Raw genomic sequence first — 13876 nt, 5'->3', positions numbered from 1 at the left:
CTTTCCAAAGGATCAAGCTGTGTCATGCTTCTAAAGACGGAATTCTGAACTGATAAGCCAGTTCTGTGCTTACTGCTCCATTACATTTAAAAAAAAAAGTCTACCAGTGAACTTCTACAGAGTCACAGTTGATCTTTGTATAGAGTGTAGCGAGACCACACACAACCACTACAGGAGGTAGGAACACTGAGGTGAGTGAATTCATTTAAATGCAGGCTGTGCTTTCCAATATTTCTTTGGAAACTGATGTAGTTGAATAGATGGAAAATTTTAAGAACAGACGATGGAGAAACTTGTTCATAATCAAAAGCAGTACATTCTGCCTCTGTGAAAGAGGAAGAATACAATCCTGTGTAAGTGTTTTTTCCAATACTTGGAACTGTGTGCAACAATTATATAAGTGCTGCTTCACTTATTTAACTGCTGCCCTCACCTCAAAATCCCTGTTACAGAATTTGATTCGTTGGATGATTCTGTGCAACTGCTTTAAAAGTATACACATAACAAAGAAGTACATACATAACACTTTTCTAGACTACACAGCAGGTATGTTTAACCTATTTAAGTCTGAGGATTTCCCAAGCTTCTAAAGAAGTATTTCTGTACTGTATCTTCATTTCTGCTTCAGTGATGTAGCAGTGTTTCATTTAGTAGGGGAAAATGTCTAACAGCTACTTAAAGGATTTTTTTTTGATTCAGGTTATGAGAAGTTGAAAGTTTACTGTAGTGCCACAAGAAAATGCATCTCTATTACCTAGGTGCATCTTCCCAGTGTGCTTAAAGGCATAACTGATAGCCCAAGTGATGTTTTCATATGGGTCATGGAAGTTTTCCGCACTGTCTCCTTTTTGTCATTGCTTTCTAAGAGCAAGTCGTGTATGAAGAATGATAAAGGACTCGCATTCATTCAAGGAAAAAAAAAGAAAAAGATGGTAATGCTAATACACAGTTTCCTAGATCTTACTCTATTTGGATTTAGCTGTCATTTAATCATATGATGGACTGTGTCTGAAGTTGGCAGTCCTGTAATAGCTCATTAATCTTAAAATAGAGTTGGTGCCTGCTTGTTCAAGGTGTGGATGGTACTTGAACCTATTCCAGCTGCCGAAAGAAACTCTTTTTCTTAAAAACAAAGCAAACACACTGAAGACAAGAGGACTAAGAGGTACTTGATGGAATACAACTGCATCACCGACCTCAGTTTTTCCTGCACAAGTTCTGGGGAAAAGGCAGCAGGGTTCCTAGAAAAAGTAGCATGTTTAATCATAACAGGGTGTATGACTCTTGCTTGGCAAGAATGACTGCAGATTTAGATTCCAATAGCAAATTCCCCATACTTTGTGTAAAGGGTTCTTCACCTGCATTGAAAGTATGTCGCTATAAACAAAGGGATGAGTACTTGTGAATGTGGGCTATTTTTGTTAATGCTGATTTTTCTGCTTTAGAAATGAGTTCTCAATGTTACCGCAACAGTAAAACTGCTGTTAAAAAGATACCAATCCTCAAGTATTCCAGCAAAATTGAAGTTAGTTTCTGTTGGGATACTGGCACACAGGTTGATAAAGATCAAGCAGTATCTCTTGCATTTCATAATGAAAAAAAGCAAGTTCTTTCATGCTTTTCATGCTTTAAAAAAATGTGACTTGAGGTGACACTGATAGTTAATGCTATACAGCATCAACGTTACTTCTGCAATAATCTCTTCCGGAATAGATATGGTCCTGAAGCATCTAAAAGAGGAGAAAAGAAACTAAGAAAGAAAGTAATACATATTCCAACTTTTTTGTAAACCTCTGTTTGGTAATCTGATGTTTGGATATCCAGGCACGTTACCTGCAAAGTTCTTTTTTTTTCCTACATTAGCTCTAACAAAAGATGAAGTAATCGAAACACCTGGTTTCAATTAGAACAGGAAGTACCCAGAAGTTGTGTTCACCTAAATTAGTTAAAAGAAGACTCGCAGATGGTGTCCTTATAAAAGCAGTAAACCCAGAGCACTTGAAGGAGTACACAGTGTACAGCAGTGAGCTACAGCTCTCTCAGAGAGAGGAACGTGGGGGCTACAGGCCCTCAGCTCCACACGCGTCGTTCCGCAGCTCCTGCTCCAGCACGGCGCTGAGGCCTGCGTGGTCCTGCGAACCAGTACAGCCTCTTCAAATCAAACTGGGAAGCGTTCACGAGTGTTTGGTTAAGCAAGAAACCAGCTGATGTTTTACTTTTGATCCGCAGGCAGCTTTGAATTACATAAACACAAGCCTCGTGAGGAAGAGACGGCTTTTGTGTTTGCCATGTGTACTGGCACCCGCTTGTCGGGCTGAAAGACAAAATGGCGGATGAGGTAGCCACGATGTACTCCCAAACAGTAATTCTGAGTGCTTTAAGAAGCAGCAAGATATCCATAAGGGGTTTTAGCTAGTCTTTTTTTCTCCCTCTTTTATAACGTGGATCTTGAATCCCACCCCTTATTAAATCTACTTCCCTTCATGTGACTTTTCTCCTTGCTTAACTTTACCCCAAATTCTCTGTAAGTAAAGAAGACTCAGTGTATACCTCATGCCTGGGACCTCACTGAATTTCAGCTTCACAGCCAGTCCGTTCTGGATAAACTTTTGTTCAAAGGGTGTGACTACACAGAAAAGACACCTTCAGGTACACCAGCAGTCGGCTGCCATGCTCTCATTGCAGCACAAGAGCACGCTGGTAGGCAGATAACACAGAGAAAGCACATTGGAAGGACCCAGGCACGACAGTTCCTTCAGGCAGTCACACCCTGGGCTTGCTTCAGCCCACAGGGCCCCAGGGCTTCGCCATGTTCAGGACATTCATCTGCCCTGCAGCGTGGCACGTGGTGCTGCTGGCACAGAAATGGACAGGTGGCTGTGAGGACAGCTCGTCTCACCTCATATTTGTGCTGGTGCCTTTCCCACTTGCTGCTCAAATCTGTAAACCAACCTTTACTTTGATATTTCTAGTTCACTGAGGGCTTTGCAAGGAAGGCCATCCACACCTAGTTAATAAGCATGACTAGTGATTAAAATAACTACAAGTCCACCAGGCCATCAAAATGATTCAGATCCACATGAGTTCAAGACTTCAGCCATTTCAGTTCCAAAGCTCATTGTTAATGCTATCCTTAATTTGTCCCAGGCTAAATTCCAAACTCCATATTACTTTTGTTTGCGGGGAAAGATGTTCAGGTTGTAACTCAACCTAACACATACCAAAACAAAAGCCTATGACAAATATTGTTGCTTTTTTTTTCTCCTTCTATTTCTTAAAGAAGTCTTAGAAATAGAAAACCAATGGGCTTTCCATCAGTCCCAATCCCCACCATCACTGGTACTGATCTGAACTGATTTAAGTGCTTTGATCTTCCAATTTAGATACACTCATGCAGGCCAAACCTAAGCTCAATCCACTTCCTGTTGACTGTTGCATCACCTTTTCCCCTCAATAACAGAAGTGTTTTGTCTCCTGTCCCTGGATTGACTTTGTACAGGCCAAAGTAAGAATCCACCACAATTTTGTTGCCATTCTGATCCATTTGGGCTCCATGGGGCCAGCCACGTGTTGGTTCATGGTTTGGAGGTCCTGACACAGAGGTAGGAAGGTGTGTAAGACCAGGAGATTGAGCAAACAAAGATCCTGATATGCAAAGGCTGAAAAGCACTAAACTATCCACCCTGAATAAATCAGATCCTTAAAAGCTTCCTTAAAGGGTCTCTAAAAGTGGCTTGCAAGGGAAATGACAGCATAATATTTGTGCAGTCATCTCTTTTCCTTCTGTTCCTTAGGAAAAAATTTGTTCCCAGCCTTCGGCAGTATTCATCACTACTCCATTTCCCAGACAACTTTAAAGGTTGCTGAAGACCTGGTAGGATTACTGACTCAGTAAAACAATAAGGATTATCTGCTGCTTCATAAAACTGCTTTTAGGAAAGGTTTAACCAACTGCTTCCCTCAGCTGAGGGACCCAGTTCCCCTAGGCTCCATGACAGCAGTCCTCAGCCATAACTGCAGAAGCCAGGCACACAGTGCTTAGTATTTTTGTTGTGAATGATTTTTTTTTATTATTTTCCTGAGAGCAATGAAGTTAGTGAAGCTTGATCCCCTGCACTTTTCTGACCTAATGCCCTCTACCCCACGTCACATATCTTCCCCCATCATGGCACTTTACTGAGCAGGGAGCACCAGCACATCAGTAACATGAGCTGACCGACCGTCTGACAGCTGCCAGAAGTTAACAACTGAGCTCTGGTCTCATTCTGAACAGATCAAGCTCTTTGGTCTCATTTTGGGCCTCTTCCACACATTTTTATAAGATTAAATATATATATATATCAGAAATCTTTGAGAATTCTTTCAGTTTTTGAAAGGGATCGAGGTAAATAAAACATACAGCTTGCTTTTTATATATTTTTATATTTTCACAAAGCAGAAAGAGCAATAACAAATTGGAGATTAGCACAAATAAGAGTTGCACATATGCTTGTTTTAAATAAACACAATACATGTAAAAGTTATCTTCAGACTCTTCTGCGTTAGCAGTGATTTAAGGCATCAAGGACAGAACTGCACATCCACAGATATGTTCTCCTGCTATTGATGAAATTCAGTGAAAACATTAGCAAAGCTCCCACAATCAGCATTTTTCTCCTTGGGTCCTGCAACATTATCAGCTGGCCAGAATAGACAGGAGATAAAAGAAAATCATCATGACTTATTCGAGACAAGAAAATAACCCTTCTCCTAGGACATTAAAATCTTAAGAAAAAAAAATAAAAATAAAAATAAAAAAGAGGTTGTGATGTTCTTTTTTTTTTCTTTTTTTTTTTTTTTTTTTTTTTCCCCTTTAACTACCAGAATAATACCAAAATGTGTGAGTTAGCACTAAAGGACTGGGCACTGTTTCGACTGCTTAGCAGCTGCTTTCTCCTCTGCTTGTAATGTCTTAAATTAACAAAGTAAAAACATTACAGAAAATCTGTGGATCTTATGACGTTGTATTGTAACTCTGGAAACTTCTTTTTGATACCTGACTACTGTACTCCTTCCAAAAACAGCGCAGGTGCATCCTGCTCTCTTCTGGTGAGGCCAGGCTGTGAAATAGCACAGTGCACATGGCCAGTCCTAGACTGACCCTTCAACAACGTACACATTAGCTCTCTGGGAACATTCCTCTGATTTCTCCTTAATTCACACAGGCTGAAACGAGGTAGACGTTATTTTCTTTAAATGTGATCTGCATTTTCAGCCGAGCCTTGTTTGTGTTTAAAAATGTGCATTGTTCCTTGGCAGCAGGCATTAAAAGATACTCCGTAAGTGTTATGCTACCTTCTTGTCCCAACATTAGAAAAAAACACCAACTCTAACTTTGTCCAATGAGCACGTATACCAAAATATATAAACAGATGCAAAAATGTCTGTCATCTGCTCACCCACAGATACGGAAAAATGTTATGAGCAGATAGGAGAGAGTCTCAAGGTATTGGCTGTCAGTTCTAGATTAAAAGAATTGTCTAGGATTACTGGCATACAGAAAGCACCTGTTTATCCCAGCAGAGAACTTCAGAGCCACTGTTCAATACAATGATTTTGCCTGGGAAAAAAAAAAAAAAAAAAAAAAAAAAAACAGGCTGAACTTCTCTGTCATCAAATCTACTGATGCACTAATGCTGCCCTGGGCATGTTGGAAACAGCTGAAATCTTTGATCACATACCAGATTCTGTATTTAAGGAGAGAAATCTTAGCCTTGTACTGCTATGTTCTATCATGCTATGCACTAGGCTATGATGATTTAGGCTTATATAGCTAGTGCAAGTGATCTTTGCCCTGGACTTGTCTCATGGGTTCTTGTAGTAAATTCAAGGCAAAACAGAACTGCTCTAGTTACCCATAACATCCCATCTAATTCATATGGAAAGCAGCATTTACCTAAATCACGCAACATCACTACAGTCTTGGCCATACTGTAAGATTTCACCTGACTGAATCTAAAACCACCCCAAAATTCAGGGACAATCCATGGTAGGATTAACACACTCAAATATAACCAAAGCAGAGTTTTATACAGCACCATAAAAGAGGTTAGATTTGGCAACACGGAGCATTTGTAGCATTAGTCTTCATATTTGAAGTTTAGAATGACAGGCTGGCTTGGGTTGGAAGGGACCTCTAGGTCAGGTTGCTCAAGGTCCCATCCAGCCTGGCCTCAAACACTTGCAGGGAGGGGGCATCCACAATGCAAAACTCCAGTCACAAACAGTATGCTTCCTGAAAGCTGTAGAGAAAGCAGTGGAGAACAAAAAGTGTAATACAAAGACTATTTAAAGTAACACCTTTGAGGAAAGTGGGAAGGAACCAGCTTTGAGAGGATGTGATAGGAATGGTTGCTCAATGAGAAGCGCTGAGCTAGGTCCCTTCCCATCCTATGTTACAACAACTGAAAACACTTATAATTTCAGTTTGCACAATGGCAAACAGTGATTCAGGTAATGACCTCTTAGCTCTGCAGAGCACCACACAAGATGGGGTGTGTTAGTCACAGCCTTTCTATAGCTCAATATCATCTCCCCTAGAAGTTGTTGCAGAGGGAGGCAATAATTAGGCAAAGGGCTGTATGGATGGTTGGGACACACTAGCACATGTACCTTGTATCAGCATGCAGCAGGAGGAGGCAGGCCAATTGCTTAACAACAGGCAATGCTGGTGACCACTTGTGGATTTTGTAATGAAAATGAAGGATTATCTTGTCAAAAGTCAACCACAAGCAAACCTTAGGGAAGGGAAAGTCCTTTGAGGTACTCAGTATTGGAGCCGTGACACATACCTCTGAAGAACGGATTCATTATGATTGGAGTTGAAATACTGAGTGGTTTGGGTAATGTTTACCTGACACATACCGCATCCAGATTGGCATCTACAGCAAAATTAATCCCGTGGTTTGCAATGCACCCGGTGCTCCAAGAGGTAGTCACATAACAGGTCACATTTTTTTTTTAAATAAATAGTATAGGAACGGTGTTAAGCATAGAGTTAAGTGGCCTTTCCACTTACCCTATTGACGTCAGAGTAATAGGGTAGTAGAAAGATGGAATGCTAAACAACTCATATGGCAAAATTATCATGCTAACTGGGGAGGGAACTTATGGGAGGCCATACAAATGCTGAAGCCATGTCAGGCTCCTACTGATAACCCACTAGATAGAGGTTTCAAACTATCACCTGTGATGAACCAACACCAGCAGGACGATTTGAGCACCTTGGCATGGCACATAAGAAATCAGGTGAGAATTCAATACCAGCCACTGGGAAAACAACGTGTCAGACAACTGTTACCCTTGCACTGGGAAATCTGGCACACTGACCCAAATGTTTATGTGCTTTAGAGTATTGAGGTGAACCCACAGCAGTTGGTAACCTCAAGCCTTAGCATGAACAAGTGAGACCCAACACATCCCAAACCCCACCAGTGGAGTAGAAACAACCAGTGTATCGACCTGACCACCCACACCAACCTCATGTGCCAGTAGTCCCTACCCAGGAACCTGGATGTGGGTTGGACAGGCTAAAACTTTTACTGTAGGTGGAGTATGATCACAATACCACAGAAGGACCTACTCACTTCTCACACAACTGCATGCCTGTAACACTACCTGCTGTCCTGACATCTGCAGCACAGAGCAAAGGGTCCAGCCCAGGCAAGAAAGGGGGCTCAGAAAGGGCTGTGAGGACGGGAGCACCTCTGTCACCACCACCCTCACCTTCATCAACCTCTTTCTTCCAGGGAAAGACCCCCTGGAGGGCTCCGTCATCACCAAGGCCAAGGCATGACGTGGTTAAGAAAGGTCTGGGCTCCTGGGAAGTATGTGATACTCGCTCCGCCTTTCCTCCTCTTTCCCAGGGGGCCTGGCCTGGCCTGGCCTCCTGCCTGGCAGGGGTGGAGAGATGCTGGCTTACTGGGGAAGGCGCTTCCCAGTTTTTTCACCGAGTGCCATGAGCACACCACATGGGCGCTCAGTCATGGCCAAACAGGTTGGAAATTGCTGGGTTGTTCTGTGGAACAGGCTGGGTTGGTCTTGGGCACTGCTGGTCTAGACAATGCTTGTGCCACTCACCCTGTGTCACATGGCCAGGCTGTGAGGGACAGCTGATGGCCTCTGAGCATCTGGGGACTTCCATGGTCACAAAAGCTATGTAAGAGTGAAGCCACATCAGATTAGTCTCCGCTGCATGACCATGCTGAGACCACATCCACCCCACCATGAAAACTGTCAGTAAGCTGGAGCAAGCCTGACAGAGCCCGTGGAGTTGGCCCAGGCTGGAGAATGTGGCCAAGGAGGAAAAATGGAGGTAGCTGGGTTTCTGCTGTCCGGGGAAGGGGTGGCAAAGGAGGATCCAGTGCAGTCAACCTGCACCTGAAGTGGGTACGTGGGGAAGGTGAGCCAGGCTCTTCTCAGAAGTGCTCAGTGCATAGTTTCTGAGGGACAAAGGTTGGCTGGAGCCTGATGGGTGCCCAGTCCAGCAGGTCTCCAGTGTGAGCTCCAGGCTCAGCACGGTGTAGCTGGGGTGACACATGGGCCACGGGGAGACATTGTCACAGCAGTGCTTATGTGAGCCTGTGCGGATGTGTGCATGTGCATGTCCTGCTACAAGCATTGGTGCGACCCCTGCCCTGAAATTCACAGTGAGCCCCAAGGCCCACGAGGTGATTTTGCCAACACGACACTTCTTTGCATGAAAGGGATGGGGAGGATGCAAGCATCCTTGTCCCTGGCCAAAGAGGGTGCCCTGTCACACATCCTTTGTCAAGGATGGTGATGCCACAGCACCAAGGCATCACGAACAGCAGAGGGAGCCTGTTAATGGAGGTTAAGAAAACAGGGAGTTAATCGGCAAATCCCACTGCTCTTCCAGAAATCTATTACCAGAGTATCCCTGAAGAAGGGTAAGAGCTGGTCAGGTGGTGATTTATTTCTGATAGTCACAGCACCTCCAACACTGCTTTAATTCACCCTGACTTTCTTGTCAGCCAGCTTGGAGCACTGGGGCAGCTTCACAAGCTCTGTATCCTTGAGAGCACCTTTTATAGCACATACACATTCACCCTGCAACCCCCCTCTCTCTGGCTCCTACATTCACCTCTCCTACACTCTGCACCAGATGTTCTCCAGGCAGTCAGGAACATTGTCTGATCTTCATTTTGGATTCACACCATGGTCAAAGAGGAGCTATTTTTGCCTTGGGCACTAATAAAAACTCTGGAGGAGCCAGATGAGCATCATAGTGCACAGCCATCCCACAGAAGTGTGATCAGGTTTATGTACTTGTGTGATCCTCCTAATTTCAATTGCACAGATGCCATCATGACTAGTCACAGATGGAGAAGCAAGAAGACAGCTCCTACTTCACTCATGTTGCAGCTCATGATGATACGCTATCTATGAGAGCTCCTCAGCTGATGGCAGATATTGGGGGCAGAAACAGTAAATCAGGGAGAGGATACCAACACCGCCCTTTTGTTGCACACACGGATGGCTGATGAGTGGCATTTCCTTCCTGATGGAGCATCGTGTCTGTCCAAGCATGTGATGTACACAAGGCTGAATACCCACAGGTTACCTAATGAACAAAAGTCCCTGAGCTTCGACTACAGACATGGCACAGGAAACAGAGCCAGGGAGACACTGACACCTCTTTGAACATCTCCACAGCCCATTTCTTATCGACATTGCCCTTGGCTCCAGGTGGGGGAGCCCTAGGATAGTCTCCACTCCTGAGGATGGGCCTTCCTGTTGCAGGCCACTGGGCCTTCACCTCTTCCACCAATATCAATCTTCTATGGCCCACACTCTCAGGGGTCTCCTGGTGTGTGTGTGGGGGGTCTTTTGACTCACCAAGAGCTCACTGAGCGCCTCCTCCAAAGGATAAGGCAGGGTTAAAGTTGGTTACCACTTCTGACTCCCAGGCATCTGCCCAAGGAATGTGTCAGGAGATGGACAGTATCACATTAAATACCTACCCACCCACCAGTGATCCTCCAAGGCAGCCGCCTCTTACAAATACACTCAGTTTATTCAGGGCTTTAAGAGTGAAACTCAAGTTTTAGCCAGGTACTAAAAATAGCATCTCAGACACACAAATTACTCACGGACTTATCAAAAAAGCACGGCTAACAAAATGAAGTCTGACAAGCACTGTAATTTCCTGACTAGGAAGACAAATTGTAAAAACAGCACAGAAGCATCTTGTTAGAACTAGCATCTCCTCTGGATTTTTAAGAAAATGGCAGTGGAAATATTTCTATTATTCATGTTGAGTCAGTTCTCCAATAGAAAAAAAAAAAAAAAAAGCTAAATTTCAAGGTGTGTGCCAGTTCCATGTATTCTTTACTGACCGACAGGAATTTAAATAGTAGGTTCTTAACAACCACCAGACACCTATTCTTAAGAAGGCTAACATGAGGCAGCCATTGTGGGAGTCTACTTACTTTTTCTTGTTGTACTTGGAGAAAAATCTGTTGGTTTAGTTTTTCCCATATTCTTTATCAAAAACAGAGGCCAAAATGAAAATACAGCCGTGTACTTCCATACAAGCATGACTGGGACACATGCATATACAGACACTGAAATTTACCTGTTGTTCCAGACAAACTTAATTTATGCTTACAGTGAGCTGCATCTCTTCCGCATGATTGACAGCAACAAGGAAGTCTCATCCAGTATTCAAGTACCACACCATGAACTCCAGATAATGGTAAAATAAAAACATACCACGTAGCTAAGTATTGCCAAGTTCAACTTTAATAATGGAACCATCAATTGCCATTTCAGTAATAAATTTTAGGGGAATAAAAACTTCCCTATAAAAATAAAACTAAGCTTGTCAAAATTATAAATAATGTTTGCTTGTTTTTAAAGACATACATTTTAATGTTTCCCAGCATTCCCCCTTCCCTCCCTCCCCCCCCCCCCAATACATCCCTCCTTTCCCCCATCGTCTAATCATTCTGGTACCATCATATACTGAAATGAAAACAGTTCTGCAACACAAGTTTTGACAGTTTAATTTGATGCTAAAATTAAAGAGAGTAAAACTGGCCAGGAATGACCATTTCTTTTAAATTAAAGCTGCTGTAATTGCCAGTGTGTAAAAAAAAAAAAAATAATTAACCCCACACACGACATCTTACAATAATTAACCGTGGACTAAGACAAAATTAAAATATAGTAAGTTTGTTTTGGATCCTGCCTCTCTTCCCCCAATTTGAAACTTGTAGTGCATACAACACTGATTGAGGTTTTTGGCTAAAGTAAATGCAAATGTGCCTACTTAAAAGACTGATAGTTTAGTTCAAGTAAAAACAAAATTCACATATTTTTATACTCCACTTTTAAACTCAGTGTTTAAATCTAAGCAACAAATGGTTCAACATTAACAGCGATTATGTAATGATTACGTAGCTATGGGCAGGTATATAAATAAGTAGATGTTAACAGAATACCCATCAACATGCTGCATTCACAGAAAAATAAAATTAAAAAAAATGTAACAAAACATAAAAGCATTCCCTGAACCATTATAAAGTGTCTCACTTGAGGATAGTGTTACTAACTCACACATGCACTACACTGTTACATGTGAAATTAAAAAACAAACAAGATATGCCTTATATATACTTTATAGTTAGTCCTACTTTTAATTTCTCTTAACACTTTAAAACATTATGATTGTCTCATTAAGCCTGCATTTTTTTTCTAATTTTATTTTATTTTTTTAACCAAAAAAAATCAACCTGTGAAGAGTTTTAAAAAAGTCTAAGGAAAGGAAACAAAGGCACAATTACATCAAATTAAGGTGGTGAACAGAAGCTTCTTGGAGTTTCACATAGTATCCATTAGATGTCACCAAAGTTTTAACAATTCCTTGGGAATTTAAAATGAACATCCTAAGAGTGGAGGAAAAAAAAAAAAAAAAAAAAAAAACACCACCAACTTCTGCTGCTCTTAAATCTTTAGCACTTCCCTCCCACCCCAACCCCCAATATATAACTCATTTCCTCTCGGGCTTGGTAATGACTAAAGTATTGGTTACTCAAACCTGCCTCATGCTTCTATTGCACACCCACTTCTTTGGTTTCTTTCGAACGTGCTTTTAAGATAAATAACTCTGAAAGAAAAACAATTTTATTTACATTAAAATGTTTTCTTGCTACACTTTTCCTACTTTTAAATCAAGTAAATCAGCAGTCTACAGAATTTGGTAATCAGTTGTTCAATTAAGAATTTTAAAAACTTAGGAAAAAACTTTCTGAATTACTAAAAGCAGGAGTTGCCATGCTCAGTCACCAACACTGATGATAAATTTTAATTTTCTGTTATGCTGGAAACATGAATAAGAAGTTCTACTTTCTTTGCCCGACTGAGCCTTTAACAAACAAGGAAGCAGAGGAAGCTATTTTTGTCTTTCAGATATGACAATTTAAAAGTATCCAGCCTAAAAAGGGATTGCTGAGCCAGAGGAAAGATCTGACTTACAATAAGACCAACAGTATCTGCAGTTATAGCCTGGATTTGAACACTCACTAGCTGGGCATTTCTCACAGAGTTATCTGAGACATTGTCCGCATTTCAGAATTCAAGTAAGCTGCCACTTGTTAGCTTTGCTGCACCTTTCAACCCCCCATTATACGTTTATGGAACCAGCTTCTCCAATAGTGACCTGTATGTGCAGCTCCATTTCTATTCTTATTCAGCTTTCGCCTCTCATTCCTTCCCAGTATTTCTATTATCTTTATTTCTTTTCCAGTGTGGATTTATGCAATTAAAAAACCCTAAAACTTATTCACAATATTATAACATCCTAAAACTTTATTCTTGTAGAATTAGTATTTTAACTTTCCTCTGTATAAATACTATTTCTATTTAAAACCAGTCCTCCTCCATCAACTGCTACACTTTTCCTTCCTCAGCTCTTACCCTCTTTTCAACATTCTCTTTACCTTCTCCAGGAAGATTAATTTAAAGCCTTCCACAAATTCACAGAACAAAACAAAAGATCTCACATGCCCTCCATCTCTAACAGTTTCCTCACAAATTATACAGTAACTATTTGAAAACAGAAAGGTAGTGCAAATCAATTTCACCTCAAAGATAGTGCTCCAACTAATTCTTTTCCAGACAGTTTCATTCATTTTTTTTTTACCAATTAATTTGCACCTCCTTACTTGAAAAGCTACCATTAAAGCAAAGAAGAAAAAAAAAAAAATCTTATTTCATAGCATCCTAGAAAATTGATTACAGTTTCACAGCTTGCACCAAGATAACTTGGAAAACTCTCTAGGCACACAGAGGGTTGCAAACTGATGTACAAACATGCAGAATCCCTTACACTTGTGGGTGCAAGATCTTAAGTGACCTGGCTTATGGAACTAAGTCTATAGCAAAGTTCAGGTACCCTGGCATCACAAAACCATCTTCTGAATAAAGAAAACTACTCCTTGCTGCTCTTTTGTACATTGAGTTTGGCATGCTATACTGACATTTGGTAGCGTGCGTTTTTCCTGAGTGTTCTTTGGCCCCCTTTTAACCAGGTTTCCACACCCCACCAAGGGCTTCTTCAAGTTTGTCTCTGTAAGCTGCATAACGTTTCTTTAAGATTTGAAGTTGCTCGTTTTCCTCTTTGTCCAGTATGCGCAAGAAGTTTTGCAGTTCAGGAAGACTAAAAGCTTCCCACTGTAAAGAGAGAAGAGGAAAGAACGGATGAGATGAACAGGAAATACACAAACCGTTTATATATACAGCATTTCTAAACAAAACCTCAGACTCTCAAAACCATTTCAACACTGAAACAGCGTCGGGCACCCTTCTTGCAAGT

General features: G+C 41.5%; 1 protein-coding gene across 3 annotated transcripts in view; it reads right to left on the bottom strand.

Annotated features, from left to right (window-relative positions):
• Positions 1-11050: 11050 nt before the first annotated feature.
• The window catches only part of RASSF3 (Ras association domain family member 3), a 98730-nt gene continuing 95904 nt past the window's right edge, over positions 11051-13876 (bottom strand). For all 3 annotated transcript variants that reach the window (XM_035334352.1, XM_035334333.1, XM_035334343.1), the window contains one exon: positions 11051-13734. In XM_035334352.1, the coding sequence (XP_035190243.1) occupies positions 13585-13734 (150 nt within the window). In that variant the 3' untranslated portion in view covers positions 11051-13584. The remainder of the gene's footprint in view (positions 13735-13876) is intronic.

Source organism: Oxyura jamaicensis, chromosome 1, assembly GCF_011077185.1.
Source record: "Oxyura jamaicensis isolate SHBP4307 breed ruddy duck chromosome 1, BPBGC_Ojam_1.0, whole genome shotgun sequence".
Lineage (NCBI taxonomy): Eukaryota > Metazoa > Chordata > Aves > Anseriformes > Anatidae > Oxyura > Oxyura jamaicensis.
Note: the sequence above shows the minus strand (reverse complement) of the source record. Positions and strands in the feature narration are given on the sequence as shown.